Consider the following 13,178-nt stretch of genomic DNA (forward strand, 5'->3'; position numbering starts at 1 on the left):
GTCAAATGGCTAATGAACAAAGACTGGAACATCTGGATCATCTGTGTACACTGAGCTCCACGTAAGGGTACACAGCAGAGGAGACGGGAGATCTGCTATGAACATTTTGTATATAGAGTTGCATTCTTCTACACCCTTGGCCGAGCACCTCAATACATCAACGTGTTTATCAAAGAGTCAAACTGGGTTGGAGACAAGCTGAAACTGCAGTGAACCAAATGTGGAGGAGTGAAGATAGAACTGCATGACTTTGACGGCACCACCACTGAAAAGATAAAGAAAGATTTACTGATGATACATTTGTAAGGAAGTATAAATCCATTACTTGAAAAGTCAAATGATTGCTGAGACAGTAATCATAACATTCCTTAAGGCCAAAGAGAAGATTAACTTACTGCACTATGTGCAGGTTATATGTGGTACTCACCAATCTGTGTTAATAATGGCAATTAATCAATTTCTGAACACTTTACTGATCTATCTATCTATCTATCTATCTATCTATCTATCTATCTATCTATCTATCTATCTAAGTAATAAAAACTGATTTATCCCTATTCCGATGTATCCTTGTTCATGTGTAATCCTGTGATGGCAACAAACTCGATATGGCTTGAAACCAAATAACACTCAATTTGGATACGATACAAAATATAAACAGCATTTTTTGTCAGTATGCAACAGGAAGTGTTATCTGAAAATGAGTATGATTGAGGCTGAGGCGTCCCTTTTACGGTCAAAATTATAACACCAGAAGTGAATCATGGAGTGTATTAAGACCCTCTAAAAAGACACGTGGCTCATTGTCATGAACAACTGTCTTATCAAAACAAAGACACTCCATCCTTCCAATAGTTGCAGGTGATACTTTATTGAAGACAATAACACTTATTCATTGTTGAATAAACTTAAAAACATTTAATTATTTATTGATAGTGATCAATCAAATTTCGTTGTACTACAGTGGCATGCTAATACATAGTGATTAATTTCTTCAAATATTTTTCTAATGTTACATCTGTTGGAACAAGAGCCTGTTTCGGTTGCAACACGTCTTTTAAGAAAACAAACCCCAGTTTCTTAGAATAACAACTCAATAAGTCACAGCCTGAGACAACACCTGGAAAAGGCAACAAATTAAGCTCTGTTAAACCAACCCTGGCTTTGATTAGCAAGAGATACAGAAGTGGAACAGCTTGATAGTATCAAAATCAAGATTCACAAGCACAACACATTACAATGGCAAACATTATGGCACTAGCAGTTCTGGAGATAATCTATCTCAAACAAAACTGTGGAGCTGCTTAGTTTCACATGAAATATAACATGTTTAATTGAATGCTCGTACATAAGATGGACAAAATGGACTACTCAGAAATATCAGTGCAAAAATCCCCAAAAAATCTGAAATTCTTTTGCATCATAACAGATTACTTGCAAAAGTTAAACATTTTTCAATTTCTTGCAGAGAGTTAGAGGATTTATACCACTCTTATGTCTGAACAGTAAATAGGAAGTTAGTTAGCTTCGGTGTTACCTCGACTTTATGCTATGATAAGCTGACTGGCAGGTGGCTGTAGTTTTCATACATGAGAATTGTATCGTACCTCTTATCTAACTCCTGGCAGGACAGTGAATGAGTGTACTTCCCCAAATGTTGAACTATTCATTTAAGTGGCCACCGGGTAATGAGTCATTGTAAGATTTAAAGTCCATACAAAAGACACAATTTGAGGACCAGCATGTAGGATTTAGTAGCATATAGTGGTGAGAAATGCAAATGGAAAAAAAAAAAAGCAAACCAGCAGTAGGCGCACTGGACCTTTGTTGCGCTGTTACAGTTTGGTTAGGTTTAGGCAACAAAACTTCTGGTTAGGTTTAGGAAAACATTGTGGTTTGAGTTAAAATAAGTAGTTCTGTATGTAACATATGTACGTATGCGACTTAAATAATTGTATGCAGGTGATACTTCGTTAATGTTACTAAGCTACAATATTTCACCATTGATTTTTGGTTTCAAACATGGTCATTAGTCTTCTTGGTGAAAGTCCTACGTTCATGGACAGATGGACTTTGTGGCTCTTTGTATTCCGTCACCTGACCTACTCTGCTGCTGTAATAATTACTGCGGCCAACAGAGGTTGCTGTCTAACAATAAATGTAAATATGGGCTGTTATAAGCTACGTTCACAGTCAGCCTATGGTTGTTTTTCTTATGAGTATGGGCTGAAACATTTTTATGGATATCATGTACCATTTATGCCAATCTCCTACACGCTTGACCTTTAAAAGGTAGGAAAGGCAAATCTTGACAAAGAAAGTTTATTGCTGAGTGTCATTCCCAGGTCATCAAAATATAGTCAAAACCTTTTGGGTCAGTATTTCGGGCAGAATACCAACCTGAAACATCGATATTTGACAGCCTGGGAATGAGACTCAACTATTAACGATGCTTTTTTTTCAGAATGTTCAAACTTTTCCTTTAACTGTGTAGATAGATTTAGATTTTAGTACTCTCAGTTTGTTTAGTCGAGGTGGGATTGGCATTGGAATGACTGGACTTCCCCTCTTGCCGTTTCCTCCTGCACAGCACAAATCTAAACACTTCCCTCGCCCTCTGCTTGAAGTGCTTCCCCACAATCACATACAGGAAAGGATTCAATGAGCTGTTACTGTAGCCAAGGTAAGTAGCTAACTGGTTGCCAATGTCCAGCATGTACGCCCATGTACATCCAGAAACGACCTGATAATGATCCAAGGTGTCCAAGAAGACCAGAATCTGGTAGGGCAGCCAACAGAGAATAAACACAGCCAGAACAACAAGAACAAGATGTGCAGCCTTTCTTTCCACACTGCCTCTGCTGCCTTTTCTCAGCTTCTGGCTGCTTTGAATGACTTTAGTGATGTGGTAACTACAAAAGGATACAATAGGAACAGGGATAAGGAAGCCTACTATATTGACAGTCATGTTGTAACGCAGTCTCCAGCCTTCATGGGGGTACGCTATGTAGCATGCGTCGATGCCCAGATGAGGGAAGAACTTGACGGAGCGGAACAGGATAGCAGGGAAGCTGAGCAAGACCCCAGCAATCCAGATACCGGAGCAAATCCCACGTGCCCAGAAGGCCCGTCTCTCCCTCCCCTGGGTTAGGGGTCTAGTGAGAGCCAGGTATCTGTCCATGCTCACAAGCGTAAGGAACAGCACACTGCAATAGTAATTCATCCCAATGACAATGTTGATAAGCTGGCACATGGGCTCCCCAAACCTCCAGTGGAACTTGTTGACGATGGTTGCGACCCAGAACGGCAGGCAGGAAACCATGAGGAGATCAGCCGCTGCCAGGTTGCTCAGGTAGATATCAGCCACAGAGCTGCGTCGCTTCTGGAGGCAGAACACACAAAGGACGAAGGAGTTTCCGATCACTCCAAGAAGACAGATGATGGACATGTAGGCAGGCTGCATGGTGTAAACCCAATCCCATGCATCGGTGTGGTTGCAGACAAGCTCAGCTCTCTCAGCGCTCTCCATGACCCACCTGCTGATCACGGTGAAAGCTGTTGCACAGTGTCAGGGATTTTACTACATATACCAGTAAAACCTTTTAACTGTGTCAACACAGGTGTTGCTACGTCATGTCATGATTTGAGATCTAAAGTGTCAAGGACAATAGATTTAATGGAGAGTGGATAATAGTGGTCAGTCAGAGCACACACATGCCGTCTTCAAAGAGGGGTGTCTTAGCAACATGCAGCATGTTTGTAAATGAAAAGATCACGAGTCACATAGTCATACCTGCAGATTTAGGAGCACAAACAGTATAAATTCATGCACACATTGATGATTTATTTATTATTTATTCAAGTCCAACTAAGGTTTGAAGTCTGCTAAGCTTCTAAGCTTCAGTCAGTCCTCCTAGTAACGCAGGCAGATGAGAATAAACTGAGAGAGGATTCAGTGAGATTTACCAAAGTGTGATCTGGTACCATAATCCTGAAATGCAGACAAAAGTACATGAAACGAGGTCAAACTGTATTTTTGGCATGCATTTTACCACTTGATGTTTTTTGTTCCACAAGAATTTTCCATCCCTGGCAATGGTGATGAAGCCTGACTCCTAACAACGGTTTCCTGTTTGGCACGACATGCCTTCATTTCACGGACAGTGAGGGGTGTACCCTTGCCCACAGCCCACAACGAGTCAACATTGGGCAATTAAATGGTGGTGTGGGTAGAAATGTAAATTCAGACGACTGGTGTCCGTACAGCGAGCAGAAAGGGAGCATGTTTGTGTGTCACCACTGGAAACTCTTTGACAGAATCCTGTTTTTAACTCTGCAGACAATGAGTCAGAAACACCAGAAAACACTTAGCAAGCAGTTGTTGGGGCTCTCGCATATTCTGGGTTTTCTGCCCAACTTAGTATGTAAATGCATTATAAAGATTTAACAAGACAACCATGAAACATTATATGTTTTATTCGACAGTTATGGACAGAGAATACTGGTACTATTTACAAGACAGAATATGAAAACTGTATCTACATAAATTACTTTGCAGCAACCAGGCTGATTTAGATAACACCACTTGTACATTCAAGATACTGACGCTTGCCAATGTTTGTAGCAAAAAGACAGCTATAGTTTATTGCATGCGATGGAGCTGTTATAAATGTAAGTAAACAAGTGTAAGCGGTAAGGTTTTCCATCTTATGGCAAGTGACATATTACAATTTAACACTATAAGATTTGTTGGCAATCCGTAACACCTTCTCCAGGAGGGAACATACATTCAAGCCTTGTATGGCCGGCCACAAATTTTTCCATTTCCTAAAAACAATTAAAGCTTAAATGTGCCTTTTTGAGAGGATGACTCATTGAAGATGTTTTCTAAGCAAAGGTCAGTTGGTCCCATTACTGCACAATCCACTTTGAACATAATCATGAATCATATAAATCATTGACATTGGTGCAAGACAATGAAGTGACTGTTCACTTGTGTCATCTTTCTGCAAAGTCCATCACTGAGGGGAGCACTCTGAAAGCAGTATTTTATACAGAAGTCTTCAGCGTGGACAGGTTTGATCGTGTAGAGTCTGAGGACGCCGTTTTCTTATAGCTCCACTGGTGGAAGACTTCCCGAACTTTTTTCCTGAAGTTCTTTCCAACAATGACGTAGAGGATGGGGTTGAGAACACTGTTAAAGAAGGCTAAGTAGGTGAAGATCTGGTTGCAGATGTCTAGGACATTCTCGAGGTGACAATCTCCCAGAACCTTAGCTATGAACAGCACGTCTAGTATGGTGACCAGGTGGAATGGCACCCAGCAGATGAGGAACGCCAGGAGGACCGCCAACACCAGAGTGGTGGCCTTGTGCTCCGTTTTCTCAGCATTGGACTTCTCTATTGACTGGACCCTCAAAGCTTGAATAATCTTGACAGTGCAGAATGAGATAATTAAAATGGGGATGATGAAGCTCAAAATGATCAGCAGCCCATTACAGACCAGCTGTAGAGTGTGGCTTGGGTAGTCCAGGAAGCATGCATGTACACCATACTCAGGGAAATGTTGCACTTTCCTGAAGATGAGTGTGGGGACACCCATGAGCAAGCCGAAACCCCACACCAGCAGACAGCCCAGTTTGGCATATTTTGGCCTACGCATTCTACCATAGGACATTGTATGCACCAGTGCCACAAAGCGATCTATGCTAACCAGAACTAAGAAATAGATGCTGCAGTAGGCGTTCATCTTAATGCCCAGGTTAACAACTCTGCACAGGAACTGACCAAAAGGCCAGTTGAAACCGTTGGAGATGTTGACAGCCCAGAAAGGCAGACAGGACAACAGGACGAGGTCAGCAGCAGCCAGGTTGCTCAAGTAGATCTCAGCTACAGTGCAGGCCTTCTTGTGTAGGATGAAAACCATCAGGACAAACACATTAAACATGATTCCCAGCACAGTGATGACCATGATATACACAGGCTGGCTGGTGTAGAGCCACCCCCAGGCATCTGTTTCAGGACAGTCAGTGCCATTGGTGCTGTTTTGGTCTCCATAGAAAGATGTGGTGCTGAAGCCGGGGCTGTGGGGAACATAAGCAAAGACAGTTAAACACTGACAATACAGCGACAATTTTACATTTTCTTAGTTAGATGACAATATCAATACCACTCTAATAACTGTGCAGACAGGAGGCGATTTCAGGGGGGATCTATTATCATTCAGTAGCATCTGTGCAGCTGAAATACACCCCCAGACAAAGCCTGTTCTCTTAAACATTAACAAATCACCCACTGTCTAACTTAGCATGAAGAGACAATAATCGTACATCTATCCTCTGATCTAACTCTTAGCAGAAAATGACTAATTTTATCTCAAATGAATGTGAAACTACTCCTTAAACAAACAATAACATTCAAACAAAGACAACATATATGAAGAAAATTGACCTGTCTTATTCAGTAGATTACTGGCATGTTTATTTTTTTGTTATCGATTATTTATTTGTTTTAAAAAGAAAATACCAAACAAAACAAGAAATAATCAATGGATATCAATGAATCCCCTGTGTATTACTCTTCGTAATTGTTGGGGTCAGTGTGTGATTTGATGTTATTTTGGTATTTTCTGTATGTGCCTTTGCCAACTGTGGAAATGTTTATTGTAGGGTCAAACCCTGACTTGATCTTTATGTTTCCACAGGAGCAGAGTCGAACACAATCTCTGCTTGTGCCACTTTCAAGCAGTGATCCTTGTACTGCACTGAAAAAAAAACAGCTCCCCTAACAACATGACTGAACGATTACTGTCGTAATTGAAACAGCTGATCAGCTTTGCTTTTTCAGCGCCGTACGCACACCCAATCATGAAACAGAGCGGCGTTTTGTAAATCTCCAAATCCACACTCTAAATCTTACTGCTATTGCAATTATTGAATTGCAAACGAGCCCAGCTTTCACCCATAAACCGTTAAGTATTTCTATTGTACCTGTGGCTAAGTCATGACCTACAGTATTTGCTATATGTTACAATAATGAGCGACAGGCTTGGCTCTGGTTGCTCTTATTTCCCCTGAGGTTGTTTGATATCATCTTATTCATCCAGAAATTGGATTTTCACTGACTGATTATTTCAATTTATTTTTAAATGATACTCAATACACATGAGAAGGTTTCTGAATGTATTAAGAATCAATAAAAATCAATAAAGCTTCAAGTTAGGAGTATAGGTCTACATCAAAATTATCATAGTGAAGTTTGTTTTGTTGTTTCAAGTACATAAACGACACCATCTCCACAGCAGTGGGCAAAATCATTGCACAAGCAACTGCTGAGAACTGCATCATGTGCTTTACGGTCATAACAAAATGTTTGACATTTATAAAAATATATGGTCTTAAGTATATGTTATTATGGGACTGAGCTCAGATATGACACACTGCAGTCAACCTAATGTTACATTTTTCTGCTATTTTCTGCTCCCTTTGTTGTATCAGCGTAGTACAAAATAAACATTTAACCAAAATGTATACAAAATGCCCACTGACATGTAATCCTAAACTTCTTCAGAGAAATAGATCAGAGTTTGTTTGAGCTGTACTTTATGTCAATATATATTAAAAAGTAAGATTATTGACATAAAATAATTTTAAAACATAACCGCACTGTAAGTTGTCGATTCTCCATGTTTAAGAAGAGATAACGTATCGATGCCAATGCGAAATATTTCAAAATGTATAAATATGATGAAGATTATACCTTGTAGGTTGAAGAGCCATTCCTCCTGAGTATTCCCAGATGTGAAAGATCCAGATGCCTGGCTACACTGCTCCAGTGCCCTCCCTTTACTCCACTCTGCCTGTCTCTGACTCGCTCTCTTAAAGGAAACTGTAATTAAACTGATGTCAGCCAAAACGTCATTCTTCAGTCTGTATGTGTTCCTCTCTCTCCTGTTTGTCCACCTCTTAGAAAGATCATAAACAGCATATCCTCACCCCCCTGATGTTTTATCATTGGATAAATATATCTGGGAATGTTTGATTTTGCTGCTGTAATATCAGTGTTGAAAAATTGTGTTGTGATTACATCTATGTAGTCAGGAAGCAACCGCTTGAGCTGGAAGTTAAAGTCAAAAACTCAAATGCATGATTATGCAATTGTTTTCACTTATTTTGAACAGACAGCAGTGCAAGTGTCAAAGGCAAATAAAAGCTGCATGCTGGGGACTGAGGTAACATTTTCCCACTGACAACGACTATTACTATTTCTTCATTATAAAAATGAGGAAACTTTTGAACATTTTGATATTACATTATATGAACGCCAAGCAAGTACTTCCCCAAAAATAAGAGAATGGCAAAATATAAAACTTGTGCAACTGGAGGAGTATATTTAAACATTCAAAGCACCCAAACATATTGCACAACAGTGGAGCAACGCCGACACTTGCACTGCTGTCTGGTCAACAACTTTGTCTTTGTTACTGTTGTGGCTGAATTGTTCCCAAGCAACTTATTTAAAGAACGCAGGCGGGTCCCCCTGATCCAGCATTTCATTTGCACTAGCCATAGTGAGAGTGACTAACACGCTAATCAGCAGACGAAGCTTCCAGGTCTGAAAAGCATAGCCAATGTGGAAATAACTCAACCCTGTATCCTTTTTAATGGCCAGCAGGTAGCAACTCCAGTGGTTGCAAAAATATGTCATTTTTTGTATGTAAGCTTATGAGAAAATTACCCTACTTCTTACCTCTGTAAACAGTTTTCTAATGAGTTTATGGTCTCAATCCCTCGTTTCAGGTAGACAACAAATCAGGATATGCTTTAGTGTGTGACTACCATGTGATTGACAAGTCACTTACACAGAATTTCTTCTGGGTTTCAGTCAGATCAAGTCAGAACATCTTCCCCAGCTCCACCCTCTCATCCAAATATGGGCACTTCTGTCTCCTGAGAAACCAAGACGGCGACAGCCGCAATGCCAAATTTTAGGCTTCAAAAAGTAGTCCTCAAACCATTTGGTGAAGGCACAATGGGTTTATGATGCAGTAACCTCAGCACATGCTGCTAACAAGGCAGAACTTGCGTTTGCGAACTTTATTTCGTACTACGTGCATCAATCAACAGACTGTGTAGTCGGCTGCGTCCAGCTGCTGAACAATGACCCCTATACTGTGATGGTTTGGCACAAATATACAAACCATGTCAAAACAGTAAAAACAACACAAAAATCCCAATATTTGGAAAATTCAAAATAATAATGGTAATCACTCAATAATTTCCAAGTAATGTTTTTTCTGCTGCAAAAGTGTAGTTAAGTGCTTGGTCTATGATTGAAGCTGCTTCATGTTGTAGGAAGTAGTGATTCATGCACTGCTCACTGGGCATAAGAAACAAATGAGTCCATTTACTGCCCTGCACTGTGTTCATTGTTATATTATTACTACTAACTTGAATAAATCTGTCAGAGTCAGGTCTAAAGTATGACATTTTAATGGCTCCAGAAGTGTTAAGTGTTTACACAGTGTAGTGTTACAGACTGGCCACACTGGATGCCTGTTTAGTGCTTGGCATCTGCCTTGCTGAGCTGTGGCTGCTCAATCGTGTGTGTGTTCTCACAGGCAGCTTTCCTATCTGTTTACTTGGAGTTTGCCTGTGATAATTATCAATAAATATGATGACATGGCTTTCCTTTAACCCCCCTGAAAGAGCGAGAAAACAGGAGGGGTAAAGAGAGGGGGGGAGAGTGTGCAGGAAAAACAAACTGCCCTACACCTGTTGTGTGTATTCTCTTAATGTCTGTGACATATTCTACAGATACAGATATTAATACTGTAGTGAAAAGCTGGTATGATGTGGATATGAACGTCTACAGTGAGAAGCACGACGCCAGCATGGCTGCTCTAACCTGTTAACATGGACGCCAAAATGAAAAGCAAGATGTTACAGTACTCCTCGCACACGCGCTGCTCACACATCCAGTTTGGCCAGCCTGCCACTGTGGGAAATGTGAAACCATGGTGAACCTTCCACCTAACATGCCTGCGAACATGTTTAGGCAGAGACACTGCATAATAAAACAGCATAAAGCCCTTTGACCAGGTACTGAATCGGACAAGAAAATTCCTGCAAGCACACATTCCCTATAGATTTTTGTAATGTGATTCATGTGTTTCTGCTGTTTAACTTGATTGTCGCTGCATCACATGAGCAATTTGTGAGCACTGCTTCCTGGATCATATTCAATCATGTCAGATCCATTTTTCAAAATTGTTTTTTACGCCTGAGCAGCTGGTAAAAACAATTTTTAATTTTGTCAGGATCAAACTAAAGGGAAGAGAAACATTTATGCAAATTGTGCATTTGACATTCCTGCTGCTTCTCCGTTCAGTCGATGATCAAGCCCCTCTCTGAGGGAAAACATTGGGCTACTACAAGACATTTGAAAACATGGCACATCTTCTTAAAGTGTCCACAATCAGACTCTGGCGTGTAGACGTTCCTGAGTGTGTTTAGTTTCCGCAGATTTGACACAATTCCAAAGTTCTCAGTCCAAAACAATAAATCAAACAAATCACCCTGTTGGAATTGTCTTGACGTCACACGCTCATAATCCACTGTTGCTCTCCTGACGTCTTGTATCGTGTCTCTCAGATCCTTCGCCCCTGTGTGATGTCAATACCAACCCTGCAGTCTCCTCCTAATCTACCAAACTAAGATTTATAATAGACAAACTGCATTATCAGATGTGATTGCGCTCAAATAGACGTCAGTGTCTGGTGGCTCAATCATCAGGCCTGTGATTATCAGCTCTTATCTGAGGACTGACAGTTATCTTGGAGACACTATTAGGATGAAGAACATAGACATTAGGATATCATAGTGCAGCTAAACAGGGACAATGCTCTTTAAACCAAAGGCCATTCTCAAGTTAGCATTGATTCGAATAGACAAAGGGCTTAAAAGCAGTCTCTAATATCTGAAATCTGATCTGGTTTGTCATGTTCATATGATTATCATGCAGTAAATGCATGACCATGATGTGGAGCTTCCCTGAAATTATGTTGCAACACTGAATTTCTGCTTTTGCCATGTCCTGCACTAAACACACACAGACGTTGACAAACACCCTCATGATATTTCTGCAATGAATACCTTAGAACTGTTATTACACGATAACCCATAGCCATATTTTAAAGGCAAAAGCCCATAATCTGAACGCTCAACTTGTAATGACCTCCAACAGGTGGCAGCCCTGAAAGCCAGGAGGAAGCAGTTAGCGTGCAGTTAATCAAATAACAGCGATGTTCTGTAACGAGACTTCCTGGTGCTGCAACACAGATATTTCCGCCTTTTCTCATCCGCCCCTTCCCCACTTCTTGAAATGATAAGAATCAAAATCACATGCCTTATTTGATGGATTTCTTGATTCATTAGTATGACTGATTGGTCTATATAGAGTATATTGTACAGTACTGCGCTCCCATTTGTGATAAGTTTCCTGGGCATTTCCTTGGAAACAAATGCATAACAAGGGAAAGTTGATATCCAAACAATAGAACAAAAGTAGTGATGCAACACATTTATTATAAACAATGGATGTCTTTTGTGTTACGCTGCGTTAGACGAGGTGAAGACCCAAACGCAGACAACACACTATTTAAATAAAGCTGAAAGTACAAAACACAAGAAATCTAAACCAACCAAAAACAAAGTAGCAACTAAAACTTAAACAAAGTTCAACCAAAAAGCAAAAGTTCAAATCAAACAAGAAACCAGAAACCAAAATCGGAACATACCCTAACAGGAGACACGAGGAAACACTGGAGACATTTTGCTTGCCATGGGTGATATCAAAATATTTATTTTAGTTATAAATCAAGTTATGATTCAAGGGCATTCCCTCGTATTGCTCAGACAAATTCAATTGCTCAAGAGACTTTCACTTCAGACTGCTGTACACAGTGTTGGGGAGAAACTAGTTACATGTAACAACATTAAGTAATTAAATTACAAGATAAATGTAATTGTGCTGCTGCCTAAAGATGGCAATGTGGCATCAGTGCACAGATGAATGCAAGTACATTTGCTATTTACACAACGTGGGCAAAAATGACAATTGCGTGGGTCTGAACCTAGCAATGAAAGGTTGCACTGTGCGCCACTTTACGCCAGGTGTGCGATAGAGCCCATGACGCAGCAACGGTGCCCCTGCAAAATAGCGTCAAGGGGAACTTGTTTTGCATGGAAGGAGGCAAGCCCTAGCAATAAAATTGCTTAATCCCTGCAAAAGGTCAGAGCTGCTAGCTTGTTTGTTCAAATCGTTCAAACACGGGTCAGCAGAGACCCTGGGACAAATTTGTGTGCAACAATATCAAGGGTGGGACAGGCTCCATTACTCTGGCAGTATGCGCTCAAACTTTGAACATTGTTTTGGATTGGTTGAGACCGCATCACCTCCAGTCTGCCAATCGAATCGATGCACACTGCTTGAGGCTAGTTAGTCTACCCTGCCTGCGACCAGCTGACCACATCAAGGTGGGTGGCCATGGTACCTTTCAGTGCTGGAAATTCAACAATGTTTTCCTCATGCAATCAAAAAAAGAGCTCTAACATCACTGCACGATGTAAAGCTTGTTTATCAGCTAACCTTAACCAGTTTATACCAGCTTGTTTTTTGTAAGTACCGTCGTGAGGTTTACACTGTGTGGTATAAAGTGATGTTTTTAGGACTTTTCAGATTTAGTTCCTATAGTTTAAAACATTGGTTAGAAAAGATATCAAAAGCCTAACCCAATATTACATTTCAAAAGTAACCTTCCCAAAACTGGCAGCAGGCTATACCATGAACACTCTATTTCCAACCTCATCTCCAAGGTGAAACATAGGCTGCTACAAGACATTTGAAAACATGGAATACAATCCACCTAACGTGACCACAACCTGACTCCGTCCGTGACTCATATTTTGAAAGAATGTTTTATCTTTTGCCAATATCCTCCCAGATATGCATCCCTCTGGGGATTGGCTCTGTGCTGATTAGCTGTGGTTTTCCCATCATCATTTCTCTGAACTTTATTCAGTTTCTGTTTTGTTTTGACTAGGTGGTTGTCCGTAAACTTTGACAAGACTTGGCTCCACTGTAGCATGTTGCTTTAAGGACATGGATAAATGTTTGATA

At 40.5% G+C, this 13,178-nt stretch overlaps 2 protein-coding genes across 2 annotated transcripts; both read right to left on the reverse strand.

Moving 5' to 3' along the window:
* Positions 1 to 2,500: 2,500 nt before the first annotated feature.
* Positions 2,501 to 3,529, reverse strand: LOC141009955 (B2 bradykinin receptor-like). Its single transcript, XM_073482692.1, has one exon. It carries the CDS (start codon positions 3,527 to 3,529, stop codon positions 2,501 to 2,503), a length of 1,029 nt encoding a protein of 342 aa, XP_073338793.1.
* Positions 3,530 to 5,049: 1,520 nt separating this feature from the next.
* LOC141011061 (B2 bradykinin receptor-like) lies at positions 5,050 to 5,985 on the reverse strand. Its single transcript, XM_073484273.1, has one exon. The coding sequence runs from the start codon at positions 5,968 to 5,970 to the stop codon at positions 5,050 to 5,052; it is 921 nt and encodes a 306-aa protein (XP_073340374.1). The 5' UTR covers positions 5,971 to 5,985.
* Positions 5,986 to 13,178: the final 7,193 nt, after the last annotated feature.

The sequence above is a fragment of the Pagrus major genome, chromosome 16, assembly GCF_040436345.1.
Source record: "Pagrus major chromosome 16, Pma_NU_1.0".
Lineage (NCBI taxonomy): Eukaryota > Metazoa > Chordata > Actinopteri > Spariformes > Sparidae > Pagrus > Pagrus major.